The 15,518-nt window shown below is 26.7% G+C and overlaps 3 protein-coding genes and 1 non-coding gene across 4 annotated transcripts; 2 read left to right on the forward strand and 2 right to left on the reverse strand.

Annotated features, from left to right (window-relative positions):
* Positions 1 to 1,722: 1,722 nt before the first annotated feature.
* LOC130943423 (uncharacterized) lies at positions 1,723 to 3,586 on the reverse strand. Its single transcript, XM_057871295.1, has 4 exons — positions 3,497 to 3,586; positions 3,046 to 3,195; positions 2,649 to 2,819; positions 1,723 to 1,913 (listed from the first exon to the last, which is right to left on the reverse strand). Exons 2-4 carry the CDS (start codon positions 3,163 to 3,165, stop codon positions 1,824 to 1,826), a joined length of 381 nt encoding a protein of 126 aa, XP_057727278.1. The 5' UTR covers positions 3,166 to 3,195; positions 3,497 to 3,586; the 3' UTR covers positions 1,723 to 1,823.
* Positions 3,587 to 7,759: 4,173 nt separating this feature from the next.
* Positions 7,760 to 7,841, reverse strand: TRNAS-AGA (transfer RNA serine (anticodon AGA)). The gene has a single exon. It is a non-coding gene; the product is annotated as a tRNA-Ser (tRNA).
* A 1,246-nt stretch (positions 7,842 to 9,087) lies between these two features.
* On the forward strand, positions 9,088 to 11,635 carry LOC130943809 ((+)-neomenthol dehydrogenase). The gene is made up of 4 exons (XM_057871835.1): positions 9,088 to 9,179; positions 9,815 to 10,076; positions 10,480 to 10,674; positions 11,240 to 11,635. The coding sequence occupies exons 1-4, from the start codon at positions 9,088 to 9,090 to the stop codon at positions 11,633 to 11,635; spliced, it is 945 nt and encodes a 314-aa protein (XP_057727818.1).
* Positions 11,636 to 12,967: 1,332 nt separating this feature from the next.
* On the forward strand, positions 12,968 to 15,476 carry LOC130944993 (uncharacterized protein At4g14100-like). Its single transcript, XM_057873625.1, has 2 exons — positions 12,968 to 13,512; positions 15,038 to 15,476. Exons 1-2 carry the CDS (start codon positions 13,011 to 13,013, stop codon positions 15,238 to 15,240), a joined length of 705 nt encoding a protein of 234 aa, XP_057729608.1. The 5' UTR covers positions 12,968 to 13,010; the 3' UTR covers positions 15,241 to 15,476.
* Positions 15,477 to 15,518: the final 42 nt, after the last annotated feature.

A 15,518-nucleotide genomic window follows, 5' to 3' on the forward strand; every position in this document is an offset into this window, starting at 1 on the left:
GACTAACTAATATTTTGATTTGTGTTTGTTATATAGTTATACAAGGCTACGAGGGTTGATTATCTGAAGAGGAGTATCATTGTTGATCCGACTGAATTTTAAGAAAAATACTAGGAAAAAAATCTTAGAAAGGAGAGAGCTGAAAGCATATGAACAAGTTCAAAATCCTAATTTAATTGATTGAAAATGGTGATTGAATTTGAGAGGAATTATGGTTTTAAAATTGAAGAAGAAGAGGTGTATTTGATGGGAATTATGAAAATGACACTACTATCAAATTTCAAGAGAAACATCACGTCAATTAAAAAGAGAAGAGAAGATAACTAAATCTTATTAGAGTTCTGGTAGAAAAATAATTTATGAATAATCACTGTATATGTCACAAGGAATAATTTACCATTTATTTTAAAAAGAATAGAGTAGAATTCACCATAATTATGACCATCAAAAAAATAGTTTTCAATATATATATATACACACATTCAGCCCTCAATTTGATTATCAATGTATTAATTCATGTTTTTTTTCCTCCTTATACAAGATCTCATCCATATTTAATTTTGTCACCTCATCATTATATAAAATTAAATGATTCTGTTAGTTTCTATTATTTTTTTAAATTTATAATTAATTATATTTTTATATTTTAAAAAATTTGATTGAGTCTTGATACTAATTTTAAATTTGTAATTGTCCAAAAGCTCAACTTGTATGACATACGTTCGATATTTCTTGTTATTTTTTAAATTTAAAAAACGGGTTCTTGTATCATAGCAGAGAACATCCGTTCAAGTTTTTTTCGGGACTTTGGTGGATATGGCAGGTAAGGAATAATGACATCTTTAATTCTCATGAAATTTGGCCTCCAGAAAAAATAATTTGTCTGGCATTAACTTCAGAAAAGGAGTTTAGAAATATTTTTAAATTACAACGTATGTCCATTCCTTCTACTCTAAATGGTTTTTGGAATCCCCGACCCATTGGTACTTTCAAGATAAGTTGTGATACTAGTTATCCTAATTCGGGTGATAGTGTTGGTTTTGCTTGTGTTATTAGAGATTGTAATGAGAGTTGGCAAATGGGGTGTTTGGGAATGATTGAGAGTAATAATATTCTTCAAGGAAAATTGTTTGTTATTTGTAAGACGGATTGTGTGGAAGCGTTTAATCTTGTTACTAATCACCAAGATGGTTTATTGATCCATTAGTGCTCAAAATAAGAGATATCATGCATTGGAATTGGTGTGTTGACTTTCGTTTGATTATTAGAGATGCAAACATAGTGGTTGACACTATGGCAAAGATGGCGATCAAGTTACAACTTTCTCATGTAGAGTTTCATTCACCTTGGGAAGAGTTTAAGAGTGGTCTTAAAAGAGACTGTTCCTTTATTTAAGCAATTCCTTTATTTTGTTTATTTTATTTTTCTTTGTTTAGTTTATTTAAATCACAAAAAAATCGTAATTATTAGATGTTTTTTAACCGTAAACGTTATAAAAATATTTTTATCCATCTCACCATACTAACGATTATGTTTAAGTTAAACATTTTAAGAACCAAAATATGCGATTATAAATTTAAAATTAGTATAACATCCCAATTAAAAACTTTTAAAATATAAAAATTCAATTATATATTTAATAAAATTATAAAGACTACCACAATAATTTAATCTATATATAATAAATATAAATTACTGGAAGCCAGCATATTTGCATTGTACATATATATATAGATGGTGATTTTAAACCAAAAGATGAAATTAAATAGTATAATTAATTAATGTAATAACACAAGAGTATACTTAATGTAATAACACAATCTTTAATTCACTTTCTTCCATTTCTGAATAGCTTGAGACACTGCTTGTTCAACTGATTGTGCATCCATGTACCGTGTGTCTTCATTGTTCTCCTAATAATTAAGGCACTCACAAATTAAATATTTAATCATAATCACCCACGACAAATTAAAACAATAAGTACAGAGGTAAAACAGTTTAGTTTGTAATGAAAATTTAGATTTACGTACCCAGAAAATTAAATAATAAATAAATGAATAATGTGAGGCAATGATTTCTTTCCCTATCTAATGAGTTGTATTACATTTATTTACATGTAATAATACTCCTCCTATATTAAGATGACTATTTTTTTTTTAACCAAAGTATATATAATAGATAAACAAAATTGACCCTATTATAGTAGAAAAGAATTAATCAAATCAATGTATGAAGTTGATTAATATAAAAAAAATAATATAAGTACAAGAATGATAATGAGTAATTGATTAATCAAAATGTAATCTCCTTTATTATTAGATAAATTTACTATCAAATTATTAACTAATCAACTTGGATTGATGTAATAATTAATTTTTTAACCTGTCAAATGGAGGATACTGTTAAAAAAAAAAAACATATCAACTAAATCGTGGCGTATGATCGCCACACTTTTCCTAATCTTTTGCTGGCACGCTAAAAAAGCGTAACAAAAGAGTAACTTCAACTCATTAATTAAAATAATTAAAAAATATGTGAATACCAAAACTACACCTGGCCTTATAATTTATTAGTTTAATTTGTAATGAAAATTTAGATGTGGGGTAAAAAATAAAGTATTATAGAGATAGAAGTATATGATTAATTACTTTAACTCCAAATGTTTCAAGAGAAAAGGTGTCAACAGAAGAAACCCTAGCATGGAGCACATCAAGACCCAGATCTTCAAAGGCTTCCAATATGAACTCAAGCAAACCCTTGCAATTCCTTTCACTCACCACCTTTATCATGAACCCTTCTTCTTGTGCCTCAACTTTCATCTACAAAAACATCATTAATTAATTAATAATAACATGCACACAAAATTAATTACATATATAGTGCAATAACCGAAAAACAAAAATATTTAATAAAAAAATTAGCTAAAATTGATCTTATCTAGTATTTATTAATTGTTGCTAGAATTAATAAATACTAAATAAAAAAATTTATGTTTTTTTCTTGAAAAAAATGATTAATTAATTGGAGATTAGGGTGGATACATACCATAGGAATTATTGGATCATAGTGAATGGGTTCTTGTGGTGTTTCTCCTGCTAGTTGGTTCATATGATGTTGCAACTTTTGCTTTAAACGGCGTCGTATACAATAATCCACCGCATCCATTATTATTGAGGTTTGGTTCTACCCAGCTAGCTGCATAGAAAAAGCACCAAACAATTCTATCATCATATATATTATAACAACATATATATAGTTATTAATAATCTTTAGATGCATAAGATTACAAAAAATGAAATAAATAGTAAGACTTAATTAACTCACTAAATTTCCTTTTCATCCATATTTCAAACATGAAGTGATGAAGAAATATGAAAGAATATAATATAAATGTATATTAGAAAACATAGCATAGGAAATGATAAGATATGGAAGGAAAATTAAAGAGAGAGATATATATGTATGTATGTTTGAGGGTAAAATTAAAAGTAATTACCGAATTTAATGTTTATGTAATCTATTAGGCTATTCCTAATAAGTGTGTGGCTTTTTTTCCTCTTCAGAATAATAATACTGGAAATTAAACCAATAATTTGTATGTGTCTTTCTTTAAGTCTCACTCCCACTTCAGATCCACTCTCTCTATATATAAAAAAGGATAAACAGCTCATTGACCTTTTGATTCATAAATATTTAAATTTTTGATAATTTAAAAATACATTGAAGTCTTTGACTTTTTTAAAACCTAGATATATTGATCTCTCATGTTTATTTGGATCCGTCCGATTCAATAAAAAAATCATACGTAACTCCTGTTATACTAATCTGGTTGATACAGATGCAGATGTAAAAAAATTTTTAAAATTGGACAAATTAAACTCAAAGATCCATATGTCCAAATTTTAAAAAAGTGAGAGACTTAAATATATTTTTAAATCTTTAGAAACTTAAATGTCCGCCAAAAAATCAAGATTAATTTATCATTTTTTTATAATCTATTTTTGATTGTTGACTTATGAAATTTATGATATATGAGTGACGAGTGTGGGAAAACTTTATTTATTTATCTATTTTATGCGATATATAAGTATAATTATATTGACTATTTTATAGTTTGACTTATATACAGTAATCTTATTATTGTTTAAAATAATAAAATAAATAAATTAAAATTATTTGTTTAATTAAAAAATTAATATTATTATTCTATTTTATTTGAACTTCTAGAATTTGATGAGAATAAATAATCAAATATAAATAGAATTTCATATTTTGGTTTCCAAGATACTAAACTTAGGTTACAATTTTTATCCGTTTATTTGACCTGATAAGAACTCAATAGATTTTGATAAAAGAAAATAAAAAAAAATCACACATTAATATATATCAAGATTACAAATTAAGATAATGATAAAAAAAACTGATAAAGAACTAATTTTTTTTTAATTATACTCATGAATGTAGATATGTTTTTACTCTTAAATGTTTTTTAATAATTTAATATAAATGAGCTGAAAGTTAGAAATCATCTAATATTTTCAACAATGAATTACATTTTGGAAAAATAAGAAAAAGGTTTTGATGAAAATTTATTAACATATCTTGAATGTTTTAAATAAAGGTATCTGATTTTATAAGTGTTAAAATTAATTTCATCAATGGATTATTGGTGATAAGAAATTAAAATAATAATAAGCATAAAGTAGTATATTGTGTGTCATCTATATTTGCTTATTATTAGTGGTAGCTTTAGTTTGGAATGGAAAGGGAAATAAAAAAAAAAGAAATTGATTCGATTTATACATCAAATGTTAAGATTTAAAAAATAAGACATTATTTTATTTGTTGAAATTTCATGAGGTTTGACAGCTATGTGTATTTGAACTTTTATCAAAATTGATAAGAATTCATTTAATTTAAAAAAAAAATCCTTTTTTTAGACAATCAAGTCCTACCTAATTAATGTACTTTTTTTAATATAATAAAAGTTTAGATAAGTTGAGCAGCGCAGTTGGCACAATTATCATATAAAATTTACATAAACTTTTAAATATTTTTAAAATATCGAAATTTCAATAATTTTAATTAATATATATTATATATTTTTTATAATTAAAATTAACCGCTAAAATTATATTCAATCATCGATGTTCTAAGAACACTTAAAATTCTTTCTAAAATTTATGTCACAACGTAGCCTTCAAACTTTATATACACACTGTGACCTACTATAAGATTATCTATTACAGGGATCATGACAGTGACAATCAAACTTAAATTATTGATTTATTGTGGGAATACAAGTCCATTTTTTACTATAAAAAATACCTGTTTTGCTTAGCCCATGTAGGGTATATTTGTTGTCTCAATTCTAAGGATATATATATATATATATATATATATATATATATATATATATATATATATAGTGTATGTGTAAGAAAAAATTATGAAATTAATTATTTATGTTAAAATATAATTAAGATCAATTAGTATTACTTAACATATTTAAATATTTATTATATGATATTACATTTTTATTATTTTGTTTCTCTTAACACTTATAAATATATTTTTTTTATATTGTATCATTTCGTACAACTTGAATATACACAATTTTTTCTCTACTTTTTTTTTACTCTTTCTAATAATTCATATAAAATACGTATTAAAATATAAAATATATATTTAAAAAATTAAATAATATATAAAAAATATAATAATTAATTTAATAATAGATTTTTTTTTGTCTATATATAAACCTTGAGCATTGTGTGGATTTGTTTAATGCAAATTATTTTTTATATTAGGATGAGAATAATATTTCTCACGATCATAGGATATAAGGATATTAATTTTAAATGTGGTATTATTTGATTTAAAGTGTAAAAATTAGAGCACCTAATTTATGAATTTCAAAATAAAAAATTACAAAAAACAAAATAAATCCTCCGATTTAATATTAAATATTTTTTTATAAAGTAATCGACCTATCCAATTACATAGTTCCATACTAAAAATAATACATGCAAAACCAACATAATTAAATTACACACTGTATTTATCCATAATAAAAATTTTAGCCTTTGTTTAAACTTACAGCATGTCTATACCTACCTCTTTGACCAAATGCAATTAATTATTAGAGTAAGGTTGGAAGAAGCATTCCATTTGCTGGATTTAGAAGGCTAGAAGCTATATATATATATATATATATATATATATATATAATTGATAATGTTAGAGGGACAAAAAAAAATAGACAGAATTTATCTTATTTAATATTTATTAATTATTACAATAATATTTATTAATTATTACAATAATTAATAAATATTAAATAAAGTATATTATAGCCGTTTTTGATTTATTTTCTTTGATTACCAAACATTTTCGATATATAATAATCTCCCCCTATTTGGAACGTGAATTAAGAACATCACAATTTTGTGGGCAGTAGCACTAAACAAGCAGCAAAAGACCCTGGTTTTAAGACATTCAACTTGAGGAACATTTAGGTGGCGATTATGGATATATATATATATATATATATATATATATATATATATAATATTGATTTTTACTATTATTTATTATTATTAGAATTAAATGGATATAAGTGGCTAAACTTAATATAAGACAACTGTGACTATTGCTATAAAATAAGTCAAATTGCATTTAATTGAAATGACATTATTTCACGGGGATAATCTTTATAAAATATAATCTTTTAATTCTCTAGTTGGGAAGGGGCGTTAATGAAGAAATAATGCAATAGTAACAGAAATGATTAGTTGTTTTTTTTTTTTTTTTGGTTATATGGATTATTTGGATGAGACGATTTACAAAAATAGAAATAGATAAATTGTGATTTGTAGTATATAATTTAGAAACTGTTCATAATAATATCAGAGATGATTATAGCTGACTTCACTTAATGAGTTAAAATTTTATTCTTGCTATAATGTCAGATATGATTAATTTGAATTGACTGCATGCATTATGCCACACTATGAAGTTCTAATGAGAACCGAGTTAGGTTGAGTTTGAATGAAAATGAGAACCAATTTGCTCTTATCGATTTAAGTTGAGTTGGATTGTTGTATTTTTTATAATTATATTTGAACTGAACATATTAAATTCGAAATTATATCGGTTTGAATAATCAGATGCACAATCAATTAAATTTGTAAAAAAAAAAAAGAGAGAGAAAAAATGGGAAAAAATTCAATAATATTGAGAAAAAAAAAAGAAAAATTAGATGAGTTACACATTATAATTATTTGTTTAGTGGCATGGGCTAAGTGAAATTAAAGTTAGGTTGGTAAAATTATATATATATATATATATATATATATATATATATATATATTCAATATCCGGACCAATTAAAGTAAAGTATGATCAAATATAATGTTTATAATAATTAGATCGGATTGAATTTATTTGAGTTCGAACTATCCGTTTTCGTTTACACTCGTTATTAATGATGGAGAATTTGTTTTTCTTCTTTATTGTTGTATTTGTTTCCATCTTGTTGCTCCAATTTCATTAAAGGCACTATTTTCCTTGTCTTGTCTGTAAACTAAATTATTAGTGACTTGAAGGTGGAATATTATAACAAAACTTAGTTGCCAAATATGCCAATTTCAAATAAAATATACCATGTATGTGTATAAAGAAACTTAATTAAGAACAATCAAATTGAAGAAAAGTAATGAATTGAATGATTTGCAGAAGATAAGAAGGAACCAAAAAACGTGGTCGGCAGGATTCGAACCTGCGCGGGCAAAGCCCACATGATTTCTAGTCATGCCCGATAACCACTCCGGCACGACCACATTGATGTTTGAATCTTTCTAGATTATATAATGAAATAGGCTTTTAAAAATTTTTACATCATTCCCAAAAAAGTTTTATTACATTGAAGTATCTAAATTTTACAAAAATAAGTCGTTCCATCATACTTTTGAAAAACTCTTTGTTCAAATAAAAACAATAAATTTAACTAAGATAGAGATTTATATATCTTATTCTTATAAAGTTGAGGGATCTCAATATAATAAATTTTTTTTAGAGATAAAAAGGTTCGACAAAAAATTTTGTTTAGACATATTAGGTATATACTCTTTTTTCTACTTTGTTTTTTAATATCCATGATATCATCTACAAGATTTTTTTTGTTTTCTTAGAGGTACATATAAAATTTTGTTAATAACATTTTGGTTAAGTCCTAATTTCGTTTCTAGTTTTAAAAGCTAAAGTTTTTATTTCATTCTACATTTGTCTTCTGTTTAAAATAGAAAAAAAAATCTTTTAAAAATACTCCATTCTCACATTCTTCTAAGTAATAATAACAATTATAATTGTGATGGTTAGTTGTAGTTATTTAAAAGTCAAATTGACAAAAAAAATAATAGATGAAAAATAATAATTTTTTGTAAAAAAAATAATTTTTACCAAATAATAAAAATAAAACAAAATAATTAAAACATTTAGGACAAAAAAAAACGTTTTAAATAAATGTTAAAAATAAAATTAAGACTTATTTAAATATTAGGAATTTAAATAATATATTATAAAAAATAGTACATAGGCAAATTGTACTTGTAAGTTGTATGTATCCGGCCTCTTCTTCCCACAGTAATCAAAATATAGAAATCCTTATTATATAGTTTATGAAATTAAAGAAATAAACTAATATGTTATGTTTCAACAACTATTAGTTACAATGAAGTGAAAACAATCTATTGTTAAAATTAGGTGTTCTCACAAATAACTAGTAAGCTAGGCAAATTATTGATAAGAATTAAGGAAAGGACACTAATTAAGGATGTGGAACAAAAATTGGTTTATTACCTAAAGTTTAGTTCTATGCATTGACCAAAAGGGCAACATAGGTGCTTGTACCAACAACGTGGCATGCTTTAACACCGAGTTATTCCATTTGTTGCGGGTTATGTATGTGACACAAGTTTCATGTCTTCAAAGTTCAATTTCCCAATATCCAAAACAACAACATCCAATTCTACCTTTCAATTTAGCTTCATTAATTAATTGTTGCTAAATCTACAAGGGATTGAGATAATGGGGCACAAAGAAAAATCTAAGGAACGAAAAGAGAAGAGATTGCATGAGATATCATTGTTGAGGACCATTCCTTATTCTGAACACCAAAGGTTTGAGAATAATTACTTTTAGTTTTGATCTGCTTTATTTACTTTCATTTTTATATCTATATGCATTTCTTCAAACATATTTGTTATTTTTTTAATAATTTAATTTTTATGCACTGTTAGTATAAAAGCGATAGTGTTGTTATATCAACAAAAAAAATATTTCGAATCATTACTTAAAAATTATCTAAACGCATAAACCTACTTGAATAATTGTGTAAAACTCTTTACACTGTTAGTAAATATCAATCATAAAAATAAAGTACCATGTGTCTATTAATATTATTTGAATTTTACTATTGATAAATTAATAACATTTTGTGCATTTTGGATATTATGATTAGAACAATGTTATATGTGTAGTAAATATTCTCATTTTTAATTAATATTTTACCAGCAATAATTTCAATTATAACAGAAGTTTTACACACAAGAAATATATAATTTGTACTTATATTTATCAGAATTTTGTACATATAAATTAATACAATTTGCACTTACAGTTTTATGAGTTTGCACATTAAATTAATAAAATTTATTTATTAAAGACAATTTAGTGGTTGTACTAATTAAATGATGGCAAAAACCACTAAAAATTACTGTCTCCAAAAATTTCTCTTATGATTATTATGCTGTAGGTGGTGGTCAAAGGAAACCATTGCTGTGGTAACTGGTGGGAATAGAGGAATTGGGTTTGAGATTTCAAGACAACTTCTTGATCATGGAGTAACTGTTGTGTTGACATCAAGAGATGCAAGTGTTGGTATTGAATCAATGAAGGTCTTGCAAGAAGGTGGTCTTGATCATGTGGATTGTCACCAGCTTGATGTCTTAGATTCTTCATCTATCAATGAATTTGCTGAATGGTTGAAGGAAAAATATGGTGGTTTAGATATTCTGGTCAGTTTCTAACACATTATTATTATAATATTAGACATTAGTATTTACATTTGGATAATTAATTACTACTTTGGGATCCATTATGTAAATTTTATTAATTTTAAATACTCTTTTCTATTATGACTTTCTATAGCTATAATTAAGTCAAAGGTTACTAAACTTTGCTCTATGTGTATTTTAGTTTCTACTTTTTCTTAAAAAAATTGCAAAAACAATCGTTAAATTTTTATAAGTGTGCATTTTAGCCAAGAGAAATTATATACCCTTTAAAGTTTGGAATATGCAAATCTTTTAAATTTTCTAATGTGTCTTGACATTTAGAATACATAGAGTAGATGACAAAATTAATTTAATTAATTAACAAGAAGGTTTTTGTGGTATGTGTGTGATTAATTATTTGCAGGTAAACAACGCTGGAGTAAATTTCAATCATGGGTCTGATAACTCAGTTGAAAATGCTAAGAAGGTTATAGATACAAATTATTATGGAACAAAGAGTATGATTGAAGCTATGATTCCTCTCATGAAAGCATCCTCTGCTGGTGGCAGGATTGTAAATGTCAGCTCTCGCTTAGGTCGTCTAAATGGCAAACGAAATGTAAGTTAAAACTAACTTTCTTGTTTTACCATGAAGATCATTAAGATGTTAATACGTATTATATTAAATTATCTAATAATTTTCAGTTATAATCTTTGTACCAAGATATTAGTGGTCATCTCTTTTCAGAGATCTAATTATCATAATTTAAAATTAACTTTTATATAGTTCAGTCAAACTTATACTATTTAATAAGGTGGAAACTCAGGTGCAGTCGATTTTATTTGAAGTTAAGAACTGAGAACCGTTAGATAATTTGACGGATTTGACTAAATTTTCATCTAACGGTTCTCGACTATCAACTTCACGGAAAGTCGACTGCACCTGAATTTTCACCATTTAACAATACTTAATTATGATTTATAGAGCTTATTATTATAAATTAAAACTAACTTTTTTATTTTACGAAGAAGATAATTAAGATATTAAATCGTATTATGTTAAACTATTTAACCATATGCAATAATGATTCATAGACCTAATTATTATAAGTTGATATCAGACATGTTAAACTATTTAACGATTCATGGACCTAACTATTATAAGTTGATGGAGTATGGTACAGAGAATAGAGAATGAAGAATTGAGGGAGAAACTAAGTAATGTGGAAACCCTAACAGAGGAACTGATTGATGAAACCCTAACCAAATTCCTACAACAAGTGGAAGAAGGGAGTTGGGCCCAAGGAGGGTGGCCTCAAACATTCACTGACTATTCAGTTTCAAAGCTTGCAGTGAATGCATACACAAGGCTTATGGCAAAGAAGCTTTCTGAGAGGCCAGAGGGCCAAAAGATTTACATCAATTGCTATTGCCCTGGTTGGGTCAAAACCGCCCTCACCGGCTACGCCGGAAGCGTCACCGTCGAACAAGGTGCTGATACCGGTGTCTGGCTCTCCCTTCTTCCTGAGATTGCCATCACTGGCAAGTTCTTTGCAGAAAGAAGGGAGATTAACTTTTAACTTGATAGTTAATATTTGCAAAGTGCATAGAGGAAAACACATACACTATAGAGACATTTTGAGATGTAATGGTAAATAATTAATTCATGTATGTAAGAGTGACCATGTTTGATAATGTCATTCATCATTATTATAAGCTTAATTAGGCTTAGGTTCATCACCAACAATTTGAAAGTGTTGCTTTTATTGTATGTTATTTTACATGTTTTAAGGTATATTACTGTTCCAATATATTGCCTTTAATTTGGTTCTTTCAAGACTAATTTTCTTGTGCTTTCAATTACAATTCTTTTTAGGAGTTGAATGGGAAACTACCATGTTTCATACTTTATACTATAAAAATTTTTACTTTAGAATTTAAAATCTAATAATAAATTTTATTATTCAGGTAACTTTGTTCTAGTTTTTATGTAGATATATTATTTATCATCAATAATAATTTAAAGACATAATTAATTAATAATAACTCTATTTTTACTAAATATTAATTGTGTATAAATAATATTATTGACTAACAAATATTGAATAGTAAAGTGACTAAAAGAATTTTAAATACTAATTTAATGTAAGTGTAAAATTTTAAAAATTAAATTAAAAAATTATTTTATTTTTAGTATTTCCATCGCCTCTTTTCAATATATAAATTTATTTTGGATTATATATATTCAACTGTAAGAAAAAAAAATATTCACATAATTCAGAAACACACATAATATTTGGTTAAAAAATTTAGATATAGAAGTAGGACAAGTGATATACTTTAATATTGTTTTTTTTGTATTTTTTAAAATTGTGAAAGGTATATAAATCGTCGGATTTGTATTTCCTTAAAAAATAAAAGGTGCACAAATCAAACCCTCCGAATTGTGTATCTCAAAATTTTTTAATTTTTTTAAACACAAATTGAAGGGTTGGATCTGCGTACTGAACTTTTTTTTTTAATATTTTAAACACAAATTAAAGAGTTTGAGTACAAAAGTTAGAGAGTCCAATTTTTTGTAAAATCTGTAGTCCAATTTTTGTACTTCTTAAAAATTAGACGATCCGATTTTCATTCCTTAAATTAAACCATCTTACATTTCAAAAAAATACCACAGTAATTCACAATTTAAAAAAATACCATTATTAATCTAATATTAAAAATAAAAAATTATTTTTGTATTCGCAAAAGCTAAAAAGTAAATAAGAGAATGGTGAGTATATATAAAAAATATTAAATTTTGTTAATTATTCTTATAATTTAAAATATAAATACATAAAAAAATTATCCACATAATATTACTTTGATAAATAAATAAAGTAAATAAAACAGAGTTGGAGAGTTGAAAGCTCACACCTTTTTCCTTATCCTTGGTTGACTCCACTCGAAGCAGCCATGGCCACTAATAAACCCAATTCAGCACCGCCATTTCTCCACCTCCTTCTCCTTCTCCTCAATCTGCTTCCACTTCCAATTTCATCATCACGAAACCCTAAAGAATCTCCAGTTCCAATTCCAGCAGATTGGCCGCACCAATTCCACTCCGTGCTGTTCATGAACAGAAGCGGAGCACTCCAAAAGATTGACCTATGGTACGACTGGATCAATGGGCGCAACTTGAACATCATTCAAGAACAGCTCGATGACGTCATCCTGTACGACGCCGAGTGGAACAACGGCACGTCGTTTCAGTTCAGTGTCGATCCAGCTGAGGCGAAATGCGACGTGTTCCAACTGGAGGTTGGGATCCTGAGGCCCAATTGGCTGGACGGTGCTAACTACTTGGGGCAGGAGACGGTTGATAATTTTGTTTGCAATGTTTGGGAGAAAGCTGATTTCATTGTTTACTATGAGGATGTTGCTTCTAACAGACCTGTTAAGTGGATCTTCTACTCAGGTAACTCTCCACTGCTTCTTCAGTTTGTTAGTTTTGGAGGGAAAGTTAGTTAGTATTCTCTCACGAGTAATGCTGCACGTTGATAACTGATTTTTGTTATGTTGGATGAACTTGGTTGGATTTAGTTAAGAAAAAGATTTGGATGTGTAGCATTATTCTTAACTACTCTAACTAACTTCTCACATTGCAAATAAGTTTAACAACAAATGTATTTACGAAAATGCTATTTATATATCAAAATTAGTTACTAAAAATTAGTAACCAATGTATTTGTGTATAAATATATATGTAGTTTAATGTATTTTCAATATATATTTTATACTAGTGACTGATTTTGAGGACTAATTTTGGTGTATGCATAATATTGTTGATGTATTTATATATACAAATACATAATAGTTAGTTTAGTGGCTGATTTTTTATGTAAACTTACCATTTTTGTTCATCTAATTAGTGTCTACCAAATTTACCAATTTTTTTCCATTTAAGTGTTACATTAATTTTAGAGAAATACTAGAGGGCTATAAGAATTTGTTATTTTAATAATCAATTAGCCATCAATGTTTAAAAGTGTTGGCTAAAGTATGTTGTTTGATTACTAAATTAAAGGAATTTGATTAATGGCTAGAAGTGATGGTCAAAAACAATAAATTCTGATGGCAATCCGGTATTTCTCTTAATTTAAATGTCTGTGTTAGCATTATACTAACAGTTGGGGAATGAAAGTTTGGGCAAGGGCTAAAAGTTTCAAGTTACTGAACGTGGGAGACTTTAATTGGTCATTTTAGAAAATGTGGATGATCAAATAGACTCATTCAACTAATTTCAGGGATCAAAATGAAAAGGGAAGTGCTAGGTAAACAATGACTATCTTGAACAACATGAACAACCACCAATCAAATAAAAATACACCCTACTTCGTTATTATTTAATGTTTATTTGATGCTGATATGAAAAAGGAAAATCATTTTCTTAGTTGGGAAAATCTTGGTAATTAGCTTGTCTCCCTTTATTATCACTCTATTAGTTGCAAGTTCTATTGTCCGAATTCAATGATTATAAAAGATTATTCTGTTATGGAACGATAACTGACACTACCCGAATCTGATGAGAGAAACATTGAACATGAGATTATTTTCAGTATTTTATTGACTAAAGTGCTCACTTAATCACTTTCAAGTTTCAACACCCTTACTGGTTGCAAGTGAGTTCAAATGTCCATTTCTTCAGGGAGTTTGATCTTCTCTGATGACAATTGTGCTGAGATTTGAATATATAAATGCAAGTAGGTTATTATAAATATAAGTATCAACTTAAGTATGATCATTGTGAATTCCTAAAAAGTATTCTGCAGTTGTGATGTTTTAAATGTTGTCTAGTTAGCTAGCTAGCTTGTTTTTTTGGCGTATTAGGTCGGAATCTTTATGCGCGCTTGTTGTTATTAGAAGTGTTAGATTCGGCAAGTTACTAGAATTTGATTGTGATCTGAAGCTGTAAGTGAGACTAATTTGGTGTGTGATTGCAGGATACACTGCTCATGTGATGACATTTGAGGTTGGAGCAGTTCTTGATGATCCAAATTGGCAAGCTCCTCTTTATTGTTTCACTGATGAGAATGAGAAGCAAACAAGAAGAAAAAGAATAAGAAAAAGAAGTAGAAGCAGCTCCTCTTTTGGGAGGTTGATGAGGAGGATGGCTTACTCTGCACATGATCATATGGAATTATGAAATTGGTGTATATAATAATAATAATAATAATAATAATAATAATAATAATAATAATAATAATGTCTGTATTTTTGGGATATGTCTCTCTATTGGTAGGTGATGTTTACAAAGATAAGAGTAACAATTGGTTTCTTTGACAGGGGATATTGGTGTAGAAAGCATGAATATGACCCGGCAGAGTCTTTGCTCTGAGGCTAGAACTGTTACAAGTTATTCGGTTGAATTTAATCTTAAAAGTTTGCTAAATATTAATTAAGTCTATTGCTACTTTATTCCTA

The sequence above is a fragment of the Arachis stenosperma genome, chromosome 8 (genome assembly GCF_014773155.1).
Source record: "Arachis stenosperma cultivar V10309 chromosome 8, arast.V10309.gnm1.PFL2, whole genome shotgun sequence".
NCBI classification, from domain to species: Eukaryota; Viridiplantae; Streptophyta; class Magnoliopsida; order Fabales; family Fabaceae; genus Arachis; species Arachis stenosperma.

What these genes read in the sequence shown, in the direction of transcription:
- LOC130943809 (XM_057871835.1), top strand. Translation starts at nt 9,088, where the DNA reads ATGGGGCACAAAGAAAAATCTAAGGAACGAAAAGAGAAGAGATTGCAT. An exon ending in CCTTATTCTGAACACCAAAG is followed by an intron (nt 9,180 to 9,814) that starts GTTTGAGAATAA and finishes ATTATGCTGTAG; the next exon opens with GTGGTGGTCAAAGGAAACCA. An exon ending in ATGGTGGTTTAGATATTCTG is followed by an intron (nt 10,077 to 10,479) that starts GTCAGTTTCTAA and finishes AATTATTTGCAG; the next exon opens with GTAAACAACGCTGGAGTAAA.
- LOC130944993 (XM_057873625.1), top strand. Translation starts at nt 13,011, where the DNA reads ATGGCCACTAATAAACCCAATTCAGCACCGCCATTTCTCCACCTCCTT. An exon ending in TAAGTGGATCTTCTACTCAG is followed by an intron (nt 13,513 to 15,037) that starts GTAACTCTCCAC and finishes GTGTGATTGCAG; the next exon opens with GATACACTGCTCATGTGATG.
- LOC130943423 (XM_057871295.1), bottom strand. Translation starts at nt 3,165, where the DNA reads ATGGATGCGGTGGATTATTGTATACGACGCCGTTTAAAGCAAAAGTTG. An exon ending in ATGATCCAATAATTCCTATG is followed by an intron (nt 2,820 to 3,045) that starts GTATGTATCCAC and finishes ATGTTTTTGTAG; the next exon opens with ATGAAAGTTGAGGCACAAGA. An exon ending in TTGAAACATTTGGAGTTAAA is followed by an intron (nt 1,914 to 2,648) that starts GTAATTAATCAT and finishes CTTAATTATTAG; the next exon opens with GAGAACAATGAAGACACACG.